This window comes from Erpetoichthys calabaricus, chromosome 16, assembly GCF_900747795.2.
Source record: "Erpetoichthys calabaricus chromosome 16, fErpCal1.3, whole genome shotgun sequence".
Taxonomy (NCBI): domain Eukaryota; kingdom Metazoa; phylum Chordata; class Cladistia; order Polypteriformes; family Polypteridae; genus Erpetoichthys; species Erpetoichthys calabaricus.
The window spans coordinates 90,873,799-90,899,091 of NC_041409.2; the positions used below are offsets into that span (position 1 = coordinate 90,873,799).

General features: G+C 42.5%; 1 protein-coding gene across 1 annotated transcript; it reads right to left on the reverse strand.

Annotated features, from left to right (window-relative positions):
• Positions 1–23,577: 23,577 nt before the first annotated feature.
• Positions 23,578–24,711, reverse strand: LOC127526013 (putative transmembrane protein INAFM2). Its single transcript, XM_051919838.1, has one exon. It carries the CDS (start codon positions 24,357–24,359, stop codon positions 23,874–23,876), a length of 486 nt encoding a protein of 161 aa, XP_051775798.1. The 5' UTR covers positions 24,360–24,711; the 3' UTR covers positions 23,578–23,873.
• Between the last annotated feature and the right edge of the window lie 582 nt (positions 24,712–25,293).

Here is a 25,293-nt window from a genome sequence, read left to right on the forward strand (position 1 = left end):
CCCACCTAATGGCCGAGGTCTTAGTGTGGCTGTAGAAGGCAGGGTCAAAGATTCATAAATTAGGATTGTCCTCACCCTGCTAGACTCTCCCAATCACTTCATCTCCACCTCTTGGCCAATACCTGTTGTTGTGATTAGGAGTCCCAAAAATAGCAAAATGGGTGTGAGGCCTCCTAAAGGACCATAACGGCAGGGCCTTAACCTAGACAGCTTGCCCAAGGAGATTGACCCCAAATCCAGTTAGCCTCAAACTGCCAAGTACAGGCACCTGGCCTAGCAGACCCCAAATAAGACAAGCTGGCACAATAACAAAAAGTATCCAAAAATATAGTGAAAGCCCCACAAGTGGAAGGATGGCAGTACAGCCTCGGCTTGTGTGTGAAAGGGCAGCCAAAGAATCATTAGAAAAGAAGGATTTAATTGAAAAAATACAAGCAAAATACTTGAAAGAGCGAAAATGGCAATGATCTCTCTCTTTGTTGGATATTTTCTTCGTGTACATGTCATGAATAGACACTTCGTGTTTTTAGCTGTTACTGTGAGGATGATTGGAACAGTTGATGTCTCTGCTTACGAGTTCTGTCAACCTCCTCACAGTAGCAGGACTTGAATTTACAGAATGGCACACTTTAGCTAAAGGGACACTTCTTCTACAATGGCTGCTCAGGGCTTCTACCTACAAGGGTGCCCCTTACATAGCAGCAGGGTCTGCCTCGCTCTGCCGTTCCGCACCAAATCATGTGTCACCGTACAGGAATTCACTCAGGGCAACGTCCCACAGCAACAACAGGACATGAACTCAGGGCCTTGGGATTACAGAACAGCCTTCTACACTTCTGTACTTAAGGGGGTTCATCTTGGGCCCAAGTGGGCTTCTACCAGTGAGGGTGCCTCGTAGGCTCAGCAGGCTCGCTCTCTCTCTCTGCCTTGTTCTACTTGCCCCTATCCTCAGTGAATCCGGGTCAGGGCACTACTCAGGGATTCAGCCCCTTCTTGGCTGCTTATCCTGCCTAAAGTGACGCTGCATCAAGGGGAGTATGGGACATGGGGTATTCAGATTACAAAACTTCGTCTCCGCTACTCTCCAAAGGAGTGTTTTGTGAGAGCAGCTGGCAAAAAACGGGGTGCTGCTCGGAGTGAAGTCCTGAGCAGAGACAATATGAAAAGTTGCATATAACATACAATGATGTGAAAGTAGTTGGATATTTGAGGTAAGCTGGTTCTACTCACCGTCATGGTGCAATAAGTGGTGATGCTTTGCATTTTGATTAGCATATGCAAGTGAAAAGGCACTATATGATACACAGATCAACAGAAGCTGCTTTCTTACAAGGCTGGTGTCCTTCCACATGTGCAATAAGATGCTGCAGATGTTCTATCAGACGGTTGTGGCGAGCGCCCTCTTCTACATGGTGGTGTGCTGGGGAGGCAGCATTAAGAAGAAAGACACCTCACGCCTGGACAAACTGGTGAGGAAGGCAGTCTCTATTGTGGGCATGGAGCTGGACAGTCTGACATCTGTGGCAGAACGACGGGCGCTGAGCAGACTCCTGTCAATCATGGAGAATCCACTGCATCCACTAAACAGGATCATCTCCAGACAGAGGAGCAGCTTCAGCGACAGACTGCTGTCACCGTCCTGCTCCACTGACAGACTGAGGAGATCGTTCATCCATCACACTATGTGACTCTTCAATTCCACCCGGGGGGGTAAACGTTAACATTATTCAAAGTTATTGTCTGTTATACCTGCATTGTTATCACTCTTTAATTTAATATTGTTATTATCAGTATGCTGCTGCTGGAGTATGTGAATTTCCCCTTAGAGATTAATAAAGTATCTATCTATCATATAGTGCCTTTCCTATCTATCTATCTATCTATCTATCTATCTATCTATCTATCTATCTATCTATCTATATGATAGATAAATAGGGGGTTCTATGCAACAGATAGACAGAAGGCACTATATAACAGCTAGAACGTGCTTTATAAAAGATAGACAGGGCTATAGATAGCTAGGAAGAGGCACTCTATAATAGATAGAAGAAGCTATTTAATAGGTAGATTACACTGTTTAATAGATACAGTAGAAATGAAAAGGCACTATATCATAGATAGCTAGACTATGCTATAAGATAGATAGATAAATATAAAAGGTACTATATAATAGATAGATATGAAGGCACTATATAATAGATAGATGGATGTGAAAGGTGCCATATCAGATTGATAGATTTGAAAGGTAGTATATCATAGATGGGTAGTTAGATATAACAAGCACTACATAATAGATACATACTGTAGACTCTTAATTGATCCCAAGGAGAAGTTGCAGTGTTACAACAGCCAGCTCACACAATCTGCATAGAATACCCCCAGGATGAAACAGTACTGTAGGATAACTAAATTAAAAGCAAATGTGCCCATAATCAAAATCAAATTATTATATTAGAATGGCAGAAAACTAAGGCCTCTTTCATATAACTCAGAACATGAAGAGCAGACTCCGGGGTGTCCTCTGATACGAGGGAGACCCTCCAACTCTCACCTGAGTGTCATATCATTGACTGCTGCTTTAGACTACAGTAAATGACCCTCCATTAGAGAGGTGATTGCCCTAAGGGTTCAATTACTTCTTGCAACAGCAAATTGTAGATGAATATGTTCAATAAAAGCCTAACAAGTGTGGTTTTGTTTGATTTGATCCGTTTCACTGTTCCTGGCTATCGATCAGAGGACATTACATTACTGCAGTAGTGCAGGTCACTCCTGATGGGGTGCACAATATGCAGCCTGCGGCCATATCTGGTCCAATAAAGAAGTTCCTCCATTCAGTGGGCAGCACAGAAGCTCCTCTCCATTTTTTAATAACCCTACATTATATGTGTCTGTCAATGCCTTAACCCACATCCGGGATGGCTTCTCTGCCTTATTCTGTAAAGTTTGTCCAAACCATAACTGAGGAACTTGAAAGCAGCTAAATAATTTAACTAATTCTATTAACACTACATTGAGACTCTGAAGTCCAAAATAAGCTCTTTTGTCCTGGTGACATTCTGAGTGTCACTGCTGTCACAACACCCCCTTGGCAGCTTATGGAATTGAGTTGTGAATGTATTTTATGATGAATTACCTTCCACAATATTTTTTTTTACTGCTGTCATAACACTGCATATTGTTTAGTCTGCCATTTGTATATCATGTCCGTCTTTGGTATTAGTAATATGTACACAATATGATGTGATCGATTAAGAGAGCTTGGCAATGGCTGGGTTGCTTTATTTTTATTAATTCTTTATGTGTTTTTTTTTTCTATTCCCCAAAGATGCGTGTTTCTTTTAACTGACACTGTATAAGTGGGGTGTGTGCCTTAAACACTGGGCCACTGGGATTGCCTCTTGCTTCTCTCAAGCCTGAACTGGACTTAGGAGCTTTGAGAGTAAATTGTACACTTCTGCAATTTAGGTTCCTTTTTTTCACCTTCATAGGGTCAGAGGATACGAACCTGGAAGCTCAGCACGTTTCGGATTCTTGTGTGGGGCTTGATAAGACAGCTGATCCTGACAAACCAAAGGAGCACTTCTTCAGCCTCCTCAAGTCTTCTTCCGCTTGTCATCTTGGGACCCTCAACACAACACATCTCTTTCAGGTGAGTGACAGGACCAACTACAGCAGTACAGCAGCCCACCGAATATCAAACAGCTAGACACAATGCTTAATGCTGCTGCCTCCTGGTCCAGTGTCCTGGGGTCTGAATGATGTACCCCATTGCTGTCTGCGTACAGCTGGCGTCTTTTCCCCATGTCTGTGTGGGGTTTCCAAGAATATTCTAAATGTAACTGGCGATTCCAAATTGTCCCAGTTTAAATGTAAGTGAGGGTGCGTGTGAGAGTGGGACCCTGCATTGTACTGATGTCTCACCCAGGGCTGTTTGCTGTCTTGATTACAGTGTTGTTGGGATAGGCACCAGCCCCCCAACTCTGTTTTAGATGAACACTTTTTGGGAATGTTATGTTACCAGATCTAACTGGTTGGTTCCTGCATCCAGACAGAAATCTGCAGGATGAGTTCAAATCAAGCAGACATTCTGCTGAGTTCTCCAAAAGTGACTTTGTTGTTCTTATTGTCAGAGTGTGACTTGCTGCATCTTACACGTGACTCACACGCCTGCTCACCTTATACGTGGCACCATACTGGTAGGTCGTAGCACTTTTGGGGAGAAGGAAGGATGAGTGAGATTATGAATGCTTATCTTTAAGAAGCTGTCTTCACAAAGTATTCTGACTCTTCACTTTTTTTCACATTTTGTTACGTGGCAGCCTTGTGCTCAAATCATTGAAATTCATTTTTTTTCCTCATCAAGTGACACCCCAGAGTGACAAAATGAAAATGGGATTTTATTCAAATTTTACTAATATTACAAGTAAAATCTGAAGTATCACTCTACCAGAAATGTTCAGACTCTTTCCTCAGTACGTAGCTGAAGGCCCTTTGCCAGCCTGGGGTCTTCTTGGGTTTGAGACAACAAGCTTTACACACCAGGACTGGGGGACTTTCTACCATTCTTCTCTGCAGATCCTCTCAAGCTGTGACAGGCTGGATGGAGACTGTCGGTGGACAGCTGTTTCCAGGTCTTTCCAGAGATGTTTGATTGGGTTCAAGTCAGGGCTGTGGCTGGGCCATTTACGGACATTGGAGGAGCTGACCTTAAGCCACTCCTGTGTTGTCTTTGCTTTGTCCTGTTGAAAGGTGGCCCCTCAGCCCAGTCTGAGGTCCAAAGACCTCTGGAGAAAGTTTTCATTTAGAAAATCTCAGAATTTTGATCTGTTCAGCTTTCCCTTGATCCTGTTATGATGCTGCCACTGTTAGAATGTTATCTCTGGTGTTTGCACAGGTGATGTGCAGTAGTGGTTTCCTCCAGACACTGTAAAAAGGAACAGACTTGACACACGTAAAAAAGGTTTGGGGCAGCCACCCGTATAATATTCCTGGCTGCAAAGAGTACAGAGCTGTTGACAATACTGAGTCCAAGATAGAACTGATGAGGGTTGGAAAAGATGGTGGCTTTAAGGGATCAGACCGGAAGTGATGTAGGGGAACTGGAAGTGATGTCCTTCTGACATCAGCCTGTGCATCAGAAGTGACGTTCTTCTGGGCGCCGGAACTGGAAGTGACCTTCTTCTGGGTGCCAGAACCGTCATCGTCATCACTGACTCAGACAGGTTTTCCCGCGGCTGGTCTGCAGAGATAACAGGAGAAGGTTTAGTGCACCCCGCCACCCCCTGGCCTGGTGTGGAATTACCTTTGCTTGGTCCACACAGCGTCCCCCTACTCGCATGTGTGTGACAACACAATGTTTAGAAATGAAGCCAAACAGTACAATCTTGGTTTCATCAGACTGGAGAATCGAGTCCATTAGGTTATTGAGCTTTCCTGTTTCTTTTATTGAGGAGAGGCTTCTGTCAGTCAGCTTGGCCATAAATCCCAGATTATTGGAGTGTTACAGTGATGGTTGTCCACCTGCAAGTTTCTTCCATCTCCACTTAGGTTCTCTAGAGGTCAGCTGGAGTTACCATCAGGTTCTTGGTCATCTCTCTTACTTGTCTTTTCTTCCGATTGCTTAATTTAGCAAGCCAGTCAGCTCTAGGAAGTGCTATGATTGTTTCAAACTTCTTCCATTTAAGAATTATGAAGGCCACTGTGCTCTTGGGAATCTTCAGCGCTGCAGCCATTTTTGTAGCTTTTGCCAGATCTGCTCCTTCGACCTCACTGCTTGGATCTTCTATAGACAGGGGTGTGCTTTTCCTAATCATATCCGGTCAACTGAGTTGACCACAGGTGGACTCCACACATCTCAGCAATGACCAATAGACTGGGATGCAACGGAGCCAAATTTCAAATGGCATAGCAAAGGGAATGAAAACTTGCGTCAATGGGATATTTCAGTTTTTTATTTTTAATAAATTAGCAAAAATGACCAAAATCCTTTTTTCTTTTTTAACTTTGTCATTCTGGGGTGTTGAGTGCTGCTTGATAAATGAAAAAAATGAATTGCAATGATTTTAGCACCAGGCTGAAACATAATAAATTAAAAAAGTGAAGGGCTGTGGTTTAGCAGGACTGCAGCTCGGAAAAAGGTGACAAATTTTTAAATAAATAATTGAACAGCCGGCTCCATCTCCAGGGGTATGTGTGTCCTCAAGCAGCTGCGGGAGGTTGGTGATGTATTTGGGGTGAGACGCACCTGCACGTGAGGGTTTGGTCTGTCTCAATCGCTTCATCTGCTTCCCACGGTGCGTGATTGAGACGCTGTACCCATGGAGGCATATGAGGAAGAGCTGGCACGAGAAAAAGGAAACAAGCTTGGCAGGAAAGAAGACGGAAATGAGAAAAAGGGGCAAAAGGAAGAATGTAGACTGGTTAGCAAGTGAGCAAGAGGAGAAAAGAAAGATGAAGGTTAAAAGAAATGGAAAAGAAAAGAGAGCGAGCGAGTGAGAGCCCACAGGGGACAGAATGGAGGCAGGTGGTTGGGAGCTGAGCCTCAGGCCAAAGAGAAGGCACCCCTACGGAGCGATCGCCAGGGAGTAGGAGCAGCCCGACACGCGATGTCTCCTGCAGACGCTGAGGGACAGGTGGTCTTGGACTTTAACTTCTCATTTTATGAAAATATTTATTGAACTGTTTTTAATCTCCACTTGGACACCGTTCATTTATTTATTGAAGATTTGCAGTGCACTTTTGAATATTATTTGTTTTGATTAATTATTAATAAAATCAGTTTTATGCACCTACCCCTTGCTTTGTGTGAGTGTCGTCATCTGCTGGCTCATCCCTCAGGTATGTTATCAGGTTCAAGAGGCTTCCTGGATCGACTGGGAGAGTGAAGCAGACCCACAGCATCACTATAACCCCATCTGGTGTGACAGCCCTTAAATAGAAATCCCTACTTGGAAATCAGAAGTGGCCATAGCAGATAAACGACTGGGGACAGTGTATCTTTAAAGCTGAAGCCTGCTACTCCTGTATTTTTCTCATATTTTTTTCTGGAATAACAGCAGAGTGGCCTAGCAGTTGATGCTGTGGCCTGAATCCTTCCGAAGGGTGGGTTTGAATTGTAGCTGGGGCATTGCTCGTGTTGCGTTTTCATGTTCTTGAGGTGTCATTGTGGGTCTACCACCACTAAAGATGCGTGAATGAGTGTGGATGAGTCCTCTGATGCGTTTGGCTTGTCCTTCACAGTCAGTTCCTGCTTTATGCTCAATTTTGCACAGGTGCCCCCTTAAATAGAGAAAATGAACAGATGAACGGATCCTGATTGTGTGACCGCTTACCTTTTGTTCATAAGGAGGGACAGAGCGTCTAATAGTTGACAATCTTTTTGATTTGTTTTTTGTTATTACAATAAACAAAATGGGTGACGCTCCTGCAAAACAAAAGATTGTGGGTTTGCTTCCCGGTTCCTCCCTGTGTGGATAGCGCTTTGAGTACTGAGAAAAGCACTATATAAATGTAATGAATTATTATTATTAAAAGTGTTCAAGGATATGAAGTCAGGGTGTGCAGGTTGGGAGCAGCTGTTTACTGAGAAAAACAAGCAATCCCAGTAGACAGATGGAAAAATACAAGCTGGGACAGGCCCTGGTGCTTCTGGTTACTGGGATGATGCACTGCTACCCAAACCAACTGATGAGACACCAAATAACAAACTCTTTTCCAAACGCGTGACACTGCATGCTGGGGTGATGATGAATAATGGCACCAAAAATCTGAGCAGAGCCTGTTGTGAGGGGGAAAAATATTAGTAACGCTCACTCAGTGGGCACTTTGTTTTGTCCACCTTTCTAGTAACCGGCAGGGCCTCGTTTTGCCTCCAAAGTAGACATTTTTTGAGGCGTGTGTTCAGAGATGTGCTGAAAATATTCCTTAGAGCTTCTGGTTCATGTTGACTTGATAACATTACACAGTTCCTGCAGATTTCTGGCTACACGTTGATGCTGTGAACCTCCCATCCCACCTCATGCCAGTGGTGCTCTGTAGGACTGAGATCGGGGAATATTGGAAGAAAATACTCCTTCTCAGTATCTACATTACTATCTACATTAATTACAAATATAAAACATAAAATAACTAATCACTTAAGTATTCACCCCCTTTAATATGACACCCCTCAGTCATCACTGCTGCACAGTTGGCTTTAGAAGTCTTGTAATTAGCTCATGGAGGAGAATAGAATAGGGGAATTGTGATTGAGTTTCAGAGATTTGCATGAGCCAGTAAAAGGTATGGCTGTCAATAAAGAACCCAAGACTGTAGTTGTGCAATTGTGTCTGGGGTTTGGTTACGCCCCCTGGTGGCCACAAAGTCTAAAAACACCTTATCTGGAAGGGCTAACTTAACACAGTGAACGCCAACGAACACAACAAGGAATTCAGTGAAAAGGGGATGGAGACAAGAAAACATCCAAGTGACTGAATATACAGTGAAATCAATCACAAAGTAATGGAAAGAGTGTGGCCAAGCTAGAAATCTGCTAAGTAGGCCGTCCACAAAAAACTGCGTGACTGGGCAAGAAGAAGACAAGTGAAGGAGGCCATCAAGAGTGACAACCTACAGTGGCTGGGATTAGAGGGACAACAACTGTGCCCGGATGCTTCACCACTTGCAGCTTAATGGGAGAGTGGCAAAGAAAAAAAACATTCTGGACATCTCAGCAGAAGGGACACTGGGGGTTCTGAAGTCAGTTTAAAGAAGGTTCTATGGTGTGACGAGACCAAAATGGAGCTTTTTGGTCATCAGCATAAACACCATCTTTGAACACTTCAACTTATCACCATCCCTGCCATAAAGCAAGGTGGTGGCAGAGTCAAGCTGTGGGGATGTTCCTCTGCAACAGGCTCTGGAAGGCTTGTGAGAGTAAAATGAATACAGCAAAATATGAGGAAAACATGATGACGTCTACAAGAAACCTGCACCTTGGGAGAAGATTTGTGTTCCAGCAAGACATCGAACCTTAGACATGAAGGCAAAGCTGCACAGGACTGGCTTCAAAGCAACAATGTGAATGTCCTGGCGTGGCCGAGTCAGAGTCCAGATCTCACTCCAGTGGCTGTTCACACAGGATCTCCATGACACCTCACAGAGCTTGAGCAGCTCGGCAAAGAAGAAGAAGAAGCAGGAAAATGGCAGAGCTCATAGAGAGCGACCTGAGCACACAGACTCAAGGCTGTCATGGGTGTACCTACTAAATACTGACTTGAAGGGGGTGAACACTTAATGGGAGAGATTATTTGCAGTTTCATATCTGTTTCGTTTAGTCCACTTTACAGAGATCTGTTTTCACTTTGACATTAAGGAGTCTTATTCTGTTGATCAGGGTCAAAAAAGCCAAATTAAATCTGCTGCGACCAAGACCACTGGTGATGATTTGAGTCACTGCTGTGTTGTGTTCTACACTGTGTGACATTCTTGGTGTGAGCGAGTCAAACAACTTTTGTTTTATATGGTGGGTTTCTATAACGCACACCGCCCGAGGTGTCTTAAAGTGCACATTTAAATTAAGGGCTATTTACGTGTATTTTAACAAGCAGCATACAATCAGAATGAGTGACTTAATCAGAGTCAGAAGGTGAGTCAAACTCTTGATAACAGGCACTCTTACAGTCACAGCCCTTTCATGTTTAGCTCTAGACTTTTTAATCACCCCTTGTTAAACCCTTTTAAATGGTGTACAGTGTGAAATGGTGCTTGATAAAATTCGTCCCTCCATAATCAAAGCCACCTCATTTTGTTCAGGGACAGGGCCTTAAGTTAAATGGCAAACTGACAACTGATTTCAAAGGAAGACGTCAAACACAACAGGAGTGAAAACAGAACTGCTGAGAACCAAGGAAGGGAGCGGCGGCGGCATACCGGCTTCATATGCTCTGACATACAGTCAGAGCGGCGGAGGCTAAAGGACTTATTTTGCAGTATGAGAAATTGCTCCTTCCTGCTGCCTAACAAACCACATTTTAGCAGACATTAGCGCTCATAACAGCTCTGACAGTTTTTAATATTGACCAGCTTTGCTATAAATTCAAGAGACAATTAGCTGTGGCATTGAGTGCTCTTATATGCAGAGGGGGTTTACTGTACTGTACCTCTGAAGAAAGAAAAGTGTTTCCACTTAGACCCAAGTGTTCATCATGCACTTACAGTAAGAAGAACGGCACACCCTTTAGATTTCTATGGATTTGGGGGTACTTTGTGGGGAAATAAAAACCAAAACAGATTAGTGCTATGATTCATGTTGCGTTACCTTCTAGATTTGAGAAACTGTGATAATATGTCACTCTTGTTCCTTAAAGAAAAGCTTTATTAGTAGACAAAGGCAGCCCACCACAAAATGAAACAGTAATTTGTGCAGAATATTATGTAAAGCGCCCAGAGGTGACCTTCCTTGGCTTTGTTCTCTTATGCAACTGAAGTGAATCAGTGGGGAGGGCGGGGTGAGGGCCGAGCTGCTGCTATGCCGCCTGATTCTTAACACTTTAATCACTGGCCGCTTTTTAATTTACTGTGCAGCTAACATAAAATGAAATAGTAAGAGTGCCAGCATTGTCATGTGTGCACAGTACCGTGAAATTCTTAATTACGCATCAAACCAACACATCACAGCTCTCTGGCAGTAGATATACAGACAGACATGGAAGGCTTCATCTAACAGATGGGCATATAGATAAATATGTAAGGCACTATATGATAGATAGATAGATAAGAGAATTTAGTGTAGTTGGCAGGATTACACAGATAGATAGATACGAAAGGCACTATATAACTAATAGATAGATGGATAGATACGAAAGGCAGTACTGTATATAACTACTAGATAAATAGATAGACAGATCTATGATATAGTGCCCTTCCTATCTCTCTATCTGTCTATCTATCATTTTAAATAGATACAATAGTCGATTGAATTTGACTTTTTTGATTAACTCTTTGAGGGCTGAATATTTTTTCCAAACAAACTCAGTTTTCTGGAAAGCACACAAAGCAATGGTCTCACACATACAGTAAGTCAACATAAAACATCAGTTGCTATGTGCTGTGGCTGCTGTTGGCGCATGTTCAGCATCTCTGGCAGCAGTGGCTGCGTGGGGGCACCCTGTTGGTCAACAGGAATGCACGGTGGGCCAGCTGCCTTCGCACAGCAGGTAGGTGGTGGTGATGGTTCCAGTGTGACTCAATGTGGTTTGTACCTCTTGTCATCATAAGTGGTGGTCCTCCCAGGCAAACGCTGCTGTAGGTGCATCAGCTACACGACAGTGTACAGCACCACAATCAGCTGGGGACCGAACGAGATGATGTTGGTACCTCACTTTCGTTTTTTGAATATCCATCTCCAGATCACCTGCATCAAACTCGGAATCCGACAGGTCAGAGGCCTGTTTAACAAAATTACGTAAAACGTCCATGGAGTATTTTGCTTTGCACATTCGCTTTGGTCTCTCGCCAGATGTCGATGCCATTTATGAGGCTGTATACTCTTCGCTACTCATAACCGCGAGATTCAATCAACAAAGCTATGTAACTTTCCTTCTAGCAAAGAGAGTCAAACTAAAATGTAAGGGTGAGTTTTGTTGCAGTTTATAGCTGATTACCTCTACTCCTGAATTTTGACAAAAGTCAACATCAGCCCTGAAAGAGTTAATAGAAAAAGGCTACTTAATGTCAACGTGAAGACAGATCTGTGCAACGTGCTCTAAATTGATTTTAAAAATAAAACACAAAAGAATTGATCTCATAAGTATTCTCCCTTTAACGATGTCCATAATGTACATTCAGTTTTACCAGACCTCAAAGATGTTGCCCCTCGGTGTCTGCAGCATGTGCCAGTTTTAAGTTACCACAATGACAACCCTCGGTGTTAATAGCACAGCCAGATGGTTAGGATTCTAGAGTGCGTGCAGCTTGAGTTATATAAATGGCACCCCTCAGTGTCCAAAGCATGTGCCCCTTAACTTTCATAAATGTCTCCCCTTGGGTGACGCCTTTGTTGCCTAATGGGTTTGCCAGCTCCACTACAAGGCTCTTCTGGCCTTACAACCAATTTCAGCTGGGGGGGAGTTAAATCAGAAATAGTCATAGAAGGAGGCTTAAAAACTCCTAGGGTGTGTAGTGCTGGCAGGTGGTCTTCTGGAGTAAGGGAGACATGGCCGTGTGGTTATAGAAGAAGGTGTGGAGGCTTCTGTAGTGGGCAAGTATGGAATGGCCCACACAGTTTTTAGGGGCCTTTTTTTGTATTCAGGTGCTAGACTTTTTTTTTATTTTATTGCATTTTCATTCCCTTGCATTAATATCATTGACTGTGTGCTGGAAGTTGTCCATGAGTTCATGTTCCTGGGCTCAGTGATCACGGACAATCTGCCACTCGAGAGCAATATCAACAAGTGCATCAGATACGCAGCTACAGCCTGCTTAAGACTGACAAAGAAAGTACAGGTTAACAGTAAGTTCACGGGGAACACCAAAGTCCAGGTGTACTTCACCTGTGTGCTGAGCACATTACTGTAAGCCTGCGAGACTTGAAAGGTGTGCACAACACAAGAATGGAGACTCAATTCCTTCCAGATGTGCTGCCTCAGGCATATATTTGGCATCACTTTGAGGGACAAGGTCACCACCAATGCAGTTTTTGAGAGGACAGGCACCAACTCTATCTTCACTTCTCTCAAGTACAGAAGTATGCACTGGCTGGTTCACATTTGACGCATAGTCGATGGATGTATACCCAAGGACCTCCTCTTTGGAGAACTGGCATCTAGCAAGAGGCCAACAGGAAGACCCCAGATGTGCTACAAGGAGGCCTGCAAGTGTGATCACAAGGCTGCTGGCAGCAACACCTGCACTTGGCAGTCAGTCGCCTCAGACAGGAGTTCCTGGAAGCAGGAGGGGATGAAGTTTCTCTTGAGACAAAGAGGCCAAAATGATGCAGAAAGACGACAATAAGAGAGCCCACAGGAAGTCCTGTGTCCAAAATGTTAGAGCTCTCATCTGCATTCTGTTGTGCATGGTGAAGCAGGGACTACCTTGGCAGATGCTGCTACAGCCAGTCCACTAGGGGGCGCAGGTGCACGATCCTTTGGGATCGAAGGCTGTCTACCACTCCCTCATTTTGTGTTATCTACCACTATATATTTATTTTTTGTTAATAAATAAGTTTTCAATAATTGTAGAAGTTGAGTGTAGTGCAATGATTGTTCATAAATTCCTTTGTCTATGTTATATAGAGTCCAGGGAAGCTGTGAATCCATTAAAAGTTTGCTGTGAAAGGGACATTCAGGGTGGCACAAAACTCATCATTTAGGAGTATAAGAAAACATTTCAATGAGAGCACACCACTATATTCACTATGTCAGATTTGTTGGGTACGTCTTTCTGTTCAGCTGTTTTCTAAAGTATTGCTCAGTTTTAAAGGTAATCTCAAGGCAGGAATAAAACCTGGAAAGGATTCCAATTTATGACCACCTGCAAAGATCTGATCAGCACAAGCACCTCACTTGACAAATACACGCGTTCAGCATACAGGAGTCGCTCTATTTGTACATTTCATACGTACCTGTACATGGTAATTTTCAGATTTTTACAAAATTATTTCTTTACTTACTTCTTGTTAAAGTTTATTGCCGTTGTTAAAGTTTATTTAGTTTTTAGCTGTATCACTCAAAGTGCATAGATTTTGTGTGTCACCTGCTGAAACACCGCAGTTTCCTCACAAGATCAGTAAAGTGTCTTATTTGTTAAACAGCGCTTTTTAGGTTTATATCAGTGATGTGGCACATTCCTTATGTCATTATCTATTCCATAGGGTCTTTCCTATCCCTCTCTATATATAAAATCTAACATCTGTATGTCTGTCTGCTTTTCACGAGAGAGAGAACTACTTAACGGATTTAGATCATGTTTTTTTCCTATAATTTGCTTGAACATTCTGGTTGATTCTGTGATCTCTCTCATCGCACTAAGTTCCATAGTTTGCGGGCCGAGGGCCCTCCTCACTCACATGCCAGCCTTGGAGCATACCTTATATCCGCTGAGCTACAGAACGAGAGAGCTACGTAACGGATTTAGATCAGGTTTTCTTCTAGAATTTGTTTGAACATTCCAGTTGATTTTGCAATTTATCTCATCGCACTAAGAATCATAGTTCACTTGCTGGGGAGATATATAGTCACGCTAATCCGAGACACAGGCTGCGGGCTGAGGGGAGGGGGCAGTGTGACGTCAGGAATGGGGAGCTGATCTACCTCTGGCCACGTTTTGGAGTGTATCTTACCTCAGCTAAGATAGTGATACCTTTTTATTTATTGATTTTTAAAGTTTGTCCTGTTTCATTAGTACGTGGGCAGATGGCTAGTATACAGTGCATCTGGAAAGTATTCACAGCACATCACTTTTTCCGGTATCCGTCAATAAGGGCGCGCACAAAAAGGCGACCTTCAAAAGGGTGACATCAATTGGGCGCGGCGAATAAAAGCGCACATAAATAAAAATTAATAAAAATAAATAATTAATAAATAAATAAAATAAATTAATAAATAGATTAATAAATAAAAATTTCCCATTGGGATTAATAAAGTATCTATCTATCTATCTATCTATCTATCTATCTATCTATCTATCTATCTATCTATCTATCTATCTATCTAAAAGCGAGCTTCAAAAGGGCGACCTCAATTGAGCGCCGAATAACTGCGTGCATAAATAAAGGCGAGCTTCAAAAGGGTGACGTCAATTGGGCGCAGCGAATAAAGGCAAACGCAACAAAATTATTACAGAAAATTTATTAGATAAAGGCAATGATTGAACGTATAAAAAGGTGAAAGCAAGAATATTAAAACATCCAATTAATTAATGCCTGAACTTCTAACGAACTATTTCTAAAGCTCTCTATATTTCGTTGTTTTCAAAATTACAGAAAATTAGATTAAGGCAATGACTGAATGTATAAAAAGGTGAAAGCAAGTTACACTTGAAGCTGTAGATTATGTGCAATGCCACGTAGATATTCGAGATGCGGTCTATTAGCATAATCAAGGACATTTAATTTAATTCGCCCCGAAGTGTCTCTGTAGGTCTTCCTTGGCTTTGGAATAGGCTGACCTGCAACGACGAATAATCCATTTTTGGTATGACAGCGAGACGAACATTTTCCAATCCTATATTCAGTGCATTTCCAGATGTGTTTCCCGTTGATAGTTTTCTCCTTTCTGAATGTATAGCCTTCAACTACGAGTAGATCTGCACCTTTGTTGCTCTTCACATATTCCAGAGCCATTTCAACTAAATTATCTACGAACGCCTTTATTTGCCGTGCTCAATTGAGGTCATCCTTTTGAAGCGCTCCTTTATTTACGCGCGCATTTATTCGGCGCACAATTGAGGTCGCCTTTATTTACATGCGCCTTTATTCGCTGCGCCCAATTGAGGTCGCCCTTTTGAAGGTCGCCTTTTTGTGCGCGCCCTTATTGAATAGAACCGTTCTTTCCACATTTTGTTATGTTACAGCCTTATTCCAAAATGGATGAAATTCATTTTTTTCCTCAGAATTCTACACACAACACCCCATAATGACAACGTGAAAAAAGTTTACTTGAGGTTTTTGCAAATTTATTAAAAAATAAAAAAACGGAGAAATCCCATGTACTCTAGTGACTTAGTACTATAGTGACATTCTTATTTATCATGCCTTTATTATATACCTCTCCCTCTATGTATTTTATATAGTGCTATTTCCCATCTATCGGGTACTAGAACTTAGCTGTGAACAACAGGTCACTCCATCCCCAGAGATGCTCTTGCATACCCCCATACTACGAAGGTTCACCGTCTTCAGTCCGCCGCGTAGCAGTTTTTTCTCCTGAGAATGGAATGCACAAAATCTTTGGAGGGTAAGGCGGCAACAATATTTAAGACAATTACTAATTAACCATCATTAACAATGTGATGATGTGTTGAATGTCCATTTAGTGCAAGAAGCTGAATACAACATTTAAGAAAAGATTTGCAATGTGTTTCTCACTAACACTCTGCTTGTAAAGGATGGCACAGCTGTGCACAGAGACTTGGCTTTGACTCCTGACCTAGTCTTTATCTGGTTGGACTTGGCATGACCTCCACATGTTTGTATATTTTTTAGCTGGATGCTACATTTGGCTGCACTGTCGTGGTTTGCTTGGCCCTAGCAGTTCAGAGAAGGAGAGAATTTCTTGAAGACGACAAGAAAAGCAGTCAACCAATAACAATATGAATTGAAGAGAACATCTGGGAAATTGTGCGTGAAAACTTTTCACACGGTTTGCTTTATTCTGACATGATTCCCATGTATCTGGAGAGTCTAGTCTGACCCTCTGTGATTTAACTTGGTTTGTGTTATCTGTAGCCCTTCTTGTTGTATCACATTGTGTAGCTCAGCAGTATAAGTTGCTTTTATTTTTCTAGGCTGTAGGATGCTTATTGAGAAGGTAAATTTATAGATTTAGTCAAAGGAGACAACTAAGACTTTAGGACAAGAAGCGTGTTCAGCGTAAGACATATTTCGTAATTTTAAAAGTTACTATTACAGCCACCCACTTTTTAAGCCTGCTTATTCCATCACTGCATCAAGGGGAGCCAAAACCTGTCCTGGAGGATTTGTTATGCTCAAGGAGAGCTCAGTCCCAAGCAGACACACACACACACCCCAAAATCATAGGCTAACCTCCTTTACACATCTTTAGTTTGGACACAGAGAGAGCTTCCAAACACCATGTAGACGGTGACCAAGCTGCGTTTCAAACCTCTGCTCCTGCAGCTTCACACTGCACCCCTTTACATGCCATGTATTTATATTGCGGCCATTTTTAAACACAAAGCTGATGCATAGCGTGTGGCACACTCATCCAGTACTAGATGAACAAAAGGATAAAAGTGCCCCGCTGTAAATACTAACTGGTCAAATGAAGGTTTTGTTCTATTGAAAGGCTGCAGAGATCTGTGGTATCCGGGGTGAACTTCTCCAGGCTGGTGGTAAGGCTGTCCTCCTGGCATTGCAAGCAATCTTTGCTTCCATTTGGGAGACTGGCATCATCCCAACTGACTGGAAAACGGGACTTGTCGCCCTATCTGGAAAGGGAAGGGTGATCGCCTGGATTGCAGCAACTACAGGGGGATAACACTGCTCCTGGTGCTGGGTAAGGTCCTTACTAGGGACGTCCTCAATAGGATCCGTGATCACTTGCTCACTTACCAGCAACTGGAGCAGTCTGGTTTTACACCCAAGAAGTTTACCATCGACTGCATCCTGGCACTGAGGGTTCTCATGGAGCACAAACGTGAATATCGGCAGAGTTTCTTTGCAGCCTTTGTCGATTTTCATAAAGCGTTTGACTCAGTTGATCGAGCTGTCCTGTGGGACATCCTGAGGGTTCGCGGGATCCCCTCAAGGTTGCTGGATATCATGGCCGGCCTATACACTGGTACTGTGAGTGCTGTGCAGAGTGGAGGCAGGACCTCTGCGTTTTTCCCAGTTTATTCTGGGGTTTATCAGCGGTGTGTTCTGCTCCTACTCTGTTCAGTGTTAGCATGGACTGGGTGTTGGGCAGGGTGGGGCATCTGTTGGTGAAGAAAGATTCATGTATCGTGACTTTGCTGAAGATGCTGTGATCTTCTCAGAGTCAATGGAGGCTCAGATCGGGGCTCTCGAGAGACTGAGTGAGGAGTCTGAGTGTCTGGGCTTGCGAGTGTCCTGATAAAAACCAACATCCAGGTCTTTAATGACCTCTTGGGCACGGCCATCAGCAGTGTGTCTGTCTGTGGAGAGAGTGTCGACCTTACCTTGGCAGTGACATTCATGTCTCTGGTGACTCTTCCTATGAAGTCAGTAGACAGATTGGGAGAGCATGGAGGGTCATGAGGTCGCTGGAAAGGGGTGTGTGGTGCTCAAGATATCTCTGTAAAAGGACAAAGGTCCAAGTCTTTAGAGTCCTGGTGCTTCCTGTCTTGCTATATGGTTGTGAAACATGGACGGTATCCAGTGACCTGAGACGAAGACTGGACTCCTTCATGTGTGTCTCTCCGGAAAATCCTTGGGTACCATTGGTTTGACTTTGTGTTGCTCATGGAGTCCCGAATGAGGCACAGTACCTGCATTGTGAGGGAGCGTCAGTTACAGCACTACGGCCATGTGGCGCGTTTCCTCGAGGGTGATCCGGCTCGTAACATCCTCATTGTTCGGGACCCAAGTGGCTGGACCAGACCGAAGGGTTGCCCACGTAACACCTGGCTGCGCCAGATAGAGGGTCATTTCTGGAGGGTGGGACTGGACCGCATGTCTGCCTGGGGAGTTGCGAACCGGGATCCTGATTTGTTTCATTGTGTAGTGGATGTGGCAACAAGCTGTACCAGTGCAGGCTCCCCAACTTGACTTGACTTGACTTGAAAGCTGAGTATTTCAAGCCATCCTATACACACAAAGCAGGTGAGTGTGATGGACACCATTAGGAAGTGTTTTGATTGCTGCTGGAGAAGACAAATGCCTGCATGTTTTAATAAATGCGTATCATTTGAGACTCTGTGTCATTAAAAACGCATATCTACATTTTTACAGTTTAACTCATTTAAATCAGGGCTGTGATTGGCTGAAGCCTACTGTCAGGCATAAATCTGGACGGCACACCACTGCATCATGGGGTAAAGGCAAACACACAATCAGACTCTCCAATTAACCTCAAACAGACAAGGGGTAGCGCAAGGAAGCTCCACACAGACAGCTAGCCAAAGGCCCAGGATTTGTTACCCAGAATCCAGGAGCTGTGTGGAGCCCCGAGCAGAACCCCTTTATTTTAATTTAGTATTGTTTACAGACACTATCAGCTAAATGAATGCATCTAACTGTTCCAAGGTGGCCTGCTAAATTGGGTTTTGTGCTTAAAACAAAATCTTGTTATGATTCACATTTGGTTACAAATGCTACACACAACACAAAACATTAATTTACTGTACGTAGCTGAGATTTTCTTTTAAAATCACAAACGCATTATGAGGTTATTATGTTACTTCTACAAAGTGAGCACTGGCCAGGTTTGGTTGACTTCTTAAGTATTTTTATATATCTAAGTAATTCTTCAATTCAAGGCCCCTTAAAAGATCAGAATATATCACCACTGTTTACTGTTTTTGTTTTTACAAATGGCAAACAGGGAGGTTAAGTACCCTCGCTCGGGGCTTAGGGTCCTCTGACGTAATCATTACACCACACTGACCCCGAGACCCTTGAGGGAGCCTCTGTGACAGTTCATTGAACTAAGTGGGTACCGAAGATGAATGAATGGGCATTTAACCAAGCAACATCCCAAGGTGCTTTGCAGATATTACCCAGAAGGCTTAGCCAGATATTAATTTCTGAGGAGGATAACAAAGTGCAAGGGATTAAAATTCTGTCTATGATCAATCAGTAAAAACTTACTGGAAGATGGAAAAGGGAATCAGGAGTGTCGCATGTCCAAACCATCAGTTCAAGTGTGAAGGGTAAAGTGTATAAAACTGGACAGACCAGCATTGCTGTGTGGATCAGACACCTGAGCAGTTAAAATGGGACATGAAAGGAAATGGGGTGCTACAGGAAGGAGGATATGGAAATGGATGTGTGAAGTAACAGAGCTGGATAAGATCAGGAATAAGAGAATCAGTTAAAGTTGGGGAAATCTTAAAAGAAAATGCAGGAAAGAAGCTTATACATGACAATGGTGGCGCGCTTAGATGCTGCGGCTGTGTGCTCTCCGACTCAGAGTTTGGTTTTTCCACCCTGCCTGGGTTTGTTGTTATTTTCTCTCTTCTTGTCTTTTTAACTCTTATGCCTCCCACTGAGTCGACTGCACCTTCAATTTCATTGTTCCTTTGTAAAAGTGACAATGACAATAAAGATTGATCAATCTATCTATCCATCTATCTGTCTATCTATCTGAAGTGGTACGGGCAGCAAGTCATGAAAACAGGGGTAAGCCATGTGGGCCCAATGAAGGACAATTGTGAATAAACTAAAGGAAAAGACTGAGGCTGGATCGGGGGATGACTACATTTATATTGCTATTTCAGTTCTCAGCCTAACTAACTAGTCAGTTAAACTCGGTCTCAAGTGTAACTGTCTAACTAACAAGATGTTCTGTATGTCAACATTAACGTTATGTTTAGTTCAAAAGCACACTGATGATCCCACTCTTCTGTATGTCTGGCCTTCTCTCATCACATGCATATGTAACAGATAGTTTGGCAGCTGGCAAGCTTTCAAATTAAAATGGTGCTTTAGCCCCAGCCCCCTCCTTCTCTCTTTGATATATTACAGGTTACACTTAAAACATTATGCCGCAAAAAAAAAAAAAGACTATTAGCATGCTTTTACTTCACTATAATCAGAAAATCTAATTTCTAATCAGACCACCACATCCAGGGCCTGCGACTGTCTACTCTGGCAACAGGAAGCTTTTACTTCTTGCAGTAAAGGCAAAAGCAGTTTAATATTGATAAATTAGATTTGCCAAATTAAAGTGATCAAAATTAACTTTTAAGATTTTCACGTGGTAAAGGAAATGTTGTTTCCCTTGACTAGAACTTCCTCTTCAAACTTATCATTATTAATACTATCAACTGTTGGCATGAATCAAAAAAAAAAAAAAAAGATGTTGGCTGACAAATATCCTGCTGTGAATATTAAAGCTCGGCTTGTTCTCTCAGTCCACTCCTCTCGATTCTCACTTGACGTGTATCTCTTATGCATAATTGCCATGAAAAGCTGCCGATTGTTATTTAGGAAACTTGAAAAGATGTCTTTATTTCTGGTTCTGCCCTTGTGATTTTTTTTGGGCTATGTGGTTCTTACAGATACTGTATGTGAAAACATCCTTACTTAGTAAATATGATGGCCCTAAATCTGTTCAACAATATTTGCTTTATAGCAAGTGTGAAAAAACTGTTTACTGCTCCACCTGAACAGATGTATGTATTTGTTTTTGTAGACCAGCCCTCCATCTGTACTCTTCCATCACACACACAGTAAAAGAAAAAGCTTTGAGAAGAACTGGCCATAAAGCTCATTGATTATTATTAGTGTAATGTGACCGAGACAATTGTCACGTCAGAACATGAAGGTCCCCAGGGTGCTGCTTTGAACAACTGGGATTATTAAAGACTTTACTATTACTAGTATTTTTTAAGCATATTTTTTCTTTTATATATATATATATTATATATATATATATATATATACACTAATATTTGCTTTATTTTAAACTGTGCTTACTGCAGGCAATGTACCATGTACTAGACAAAAGAAATTGATGCCATAACTCTTTTAACACATAAAAGCTTCACTTCTTCAGCATAAACCCTCACTGCTTTAGGCTTGTATTTTGTTTTAAACTGCAGTCTCTTTTCATAGGTAAACTTTATGCATGTACCATATAAATATGATTGATTTTATATATATATGATTATATATATATATATATATATATATATATATATGAAACTCACACAGGCTACCAAAAGTAGAATACGGTTAGACGAATTTTCAGTATATTTCTATCCTTATTTCCTATTAGTTTTCCTTTCACATCTGTGTAATATAGAAACTTGAATAGCTATTTAGATGTGAAAGGCACTACATTATAGATAGAATTGTAAGGCACTTTATAACAGATAGACATATATGAAAGGCACTATATAATAGATAGCTAGACAGATATGAAAGGCACTATATAATAGATAGATAATGCACTGAGATAGATAGATAGATAGATTGTTTTTTCTGTCCACCCTGGCCATCGGACCTTACTCCTTTCTATGTTAACTAATGTTGTCTTATTTTAATTTCTTATTTTGTCTTTTATTTTTCTTCTCTTCATTATGTAAAGCACTTTGAGCTACTTTTTGTATGAAAATGTGCTATATAAATAAATGTTGTTGTTGTAGATAGATAGGAAAGGCACTATATGATAGATATGACAGGTACTATATAATAGATGTGAAAGACACTATATAGCAGACAGATAGATAATGTTCTTTATAACAGATAAAAATGAACTCTAGACATTAGACAGATGTGAAAGGGCCTATATAATATAATAACCATTAATGTTAAATGAATAAACACATACTTATTACCAGCACTTGCTTCAATGCATTCATATTAAGATATTGTTTTTGTTCACTCAAGCCACTTTTTAAGCATATACATATTTCTGCCAGTGTTACAGTTACTCTATTAGTGTTTTAAAGTTTACATTTTTTACAGTTGTATAATTAGTATATATGGTATGTTCATGTAGCATTTGTTGTGAACTATGAACATTTACTTAAAATGTATGTAAAATTACAAATAACTTTCCAAATTCAATTTTCCCATAAAATGTCACCCATACCGTATGCATCTTGACTGATTTATGTTGCTGTACATGTTATAAATTGTGCCATTTGTATAATGTGTGTAAACTTGCTGTGAATGAAATGTACACACACACACACATTATATATACACATTGTCTGTATATAAATATACAGATGAATATACACACACTCAACCTGCACAAACAGTCTGTTTATAATTTACTTTTTATATGTGTATACTTTATATAGGAACCTTAAGAATACAATTTGAAAGTCTTATTTTTAGTTGTATTCCCATTACAGCTATATTTTTCTTTACAAACACAGAATTCCCATCAAACGTTCTCTAGAAATATGATGTATGTAAAATTACAATACAGCGTTTGTCACTTTTTCAAATAAAATGCAAAGTGTGAGGCAGCCTAAACACAGATGTTTTTGTGAGTGCATCTCGTATTTGTTTTATTGCAATGGCAGAAGTATATGTGCCACTGACGTTGAAGGCATGTCTGGAGCAGGACACACGAGCAGCACGATGGAGTCTGCACTTACTGACCTGAAGTAGGTCTGTTTCCTGTCTGAGAGGTGATACTGTGTGAATGCTAGCTATCATTAAATATGTGTGCCTCTCTCCTCTACCTAAACTCAGTAATCAATGACCTTACAAAATCAATGTCAATATAAATGTAAATCCTTCGATTTTTAAGCCAGCATCTCCAGTTCATGGCCATGACGAGCTGGAGCCTCTTTCAGCAGCAGAATGTTTATGGCAGGATTCAGCTGAAGAAGGGATGTCAGTCCAGACTCGTATACCCACCCACAGTTGTTTTACTCTGGCCAGAATCAGTTCCCCCTCAACAAGACAGTATTAACATGGGCTGTAAAAAGGAAACCAAAATGTCTCATATATATGGTAAAAACAGAGTGGCCCTTAAATGGTGAGCCCTGAAACAATGCTCTCCACTTTAACACTTTGTAAGAGTGACTTAACACTTCGCTCCGTTTAATAAAATCTAATCAATAATGTGGTTTGCATACATTCATATTAAACATGCATCCTGGGTGAAGCATATACACCATACAACAACATACAAGACCACAGGACAGTGACAGTCATAAGCCACCGCTGCAGGGTAATCTGCTGCAGTGTGCAGAAAGAGCACATCGACTCTGTATCGTACATTGTGGTTTATTAGTATTTATTTCTCTATGCACATACCTGAGGTTAACGCAACAAGGGGTTCCTGTGGAATCCTGGTTAATTATACTGTATAAGAAATTAAAATAAACTGTAGCATCCTATACGCATGTATTGATATATCTTTCGAGTTAATAAAGTTCGTTTACAAAAATAGCATTTCTTTTTCGCGTGCGGCAGTCCCTCGCCCCAAACTGGGGTACATGCGAGGCTCGTTGGGGCGTTGTGCCCATGCCATCTAACTGAAAGCGTGCTGGGGTCTGGTGCCGGGCTAAGCAGGAGTCACAGTTCTCCCTCCTGACCCCGACTCATCCTCTCTGCCACCTGGGGATGACAGACTGCTCTTCTTTAGCGTGCTGGGGGTAACCCCGTGTCCGTCAGCCTGCTGTGCCGCGGCTGTCACTGTCCTGATGGGCTGCTCCACTGCCACTGTGCCCGTGGTAGCATCAGTGCTGTTTCCCGACGGCAGCAGCTCTACTTCGGTGAAGGTCGCATTCGCCTCCGTACCATTGGGGGCCACCGTTACCCCCGTGTTGTCACCGACGTTGTCCTGTTGTGACCTGACCGGCTTCCAGATGAGGCTGTAGTAAATGGCCAGGATTATGGCAGCCAGCGAAACGGAGAGCACATAGGCGAATACGGTAGCCAGTCTCACCCATTTCTTGTTGGTCTTCGCAGCCATCTTTGCCTTTTTGTCCCCAGTGTAAGTGGCCGGTTTGCCCCTCTCCATGCTGGGCACGAAGTCCCTGTCACGCATGTTGCCCCGGTTTTTAGCCCTGTGCTCCACCGGCCCGTCCGTTTTGAACGCTGACGGCTGCACCACAATGTCAAGAACAATCGCCGAGCAGCGGCAGCCGACTATCTGCGTCTGGCTACAGTGAGATGCCCCGCTCCTTCATGTCGCTCCCGCAGGGCCGGCCATCCATTCCGGCGGAGAGAGGAAAAAAAGAAATGGATGTTTATTCCGGAGAACTCTCGGAGGACGCGACACGCGCAGCCGAGATGAGTTGTTGGCTCTGCCTCTTATCAGAACAAATTACATGAGCTCATCCGCTGCAAACCGCACCGTCGACAAATGAAAGGGTCGGCTGCGCGGAGGAGGCCTGCGACATCCTTAAAGGGGCGGGCGCGCGCTCGCGCGTACGTGCGGGGACACCCCGCAGGTCAGTCTTGGGCAACTGACTTCAGATGTCAGATGTGTCGCGGCTGGTGCACCTCACAACGACAGAGCGACTTGATCGAGCAGGCTTGGGCAGTGCAGCTTAAGAGGGACGCAGGACATCTCTCATGACCACTTTGGACAGGTGTGTTTAAACGGATGAGGAGACACATCTAGGATGTGAAGTTTAGAAGGTGAGAGTATATCTAAGGAATCTGACCTGGATAAAGGACTTTAGGAGTAGTGGGAAACGCAATGTGTCATGGTCAGTATCTCCCATCTAGATTCTAGAAGGTACCCCTGATAGATCCGAGGTGGTTGGAACTGTTCTGAAAGAAAGAACTCAGAGAATCCAGAACCTCTAGATTGTGAGCAGGAACAGCAGACCAAATAAATATTCCCTGACAATGGCAATTTCAGAGAGTACGGTATGCCCTGACCAGGCTGCTCATACAGTAAGTTATACACTATCATGGTTCTCAACTAGCGAAAACTTGGACTTGTTTGTGTCAATAGAGCCCAGAGACTGTGA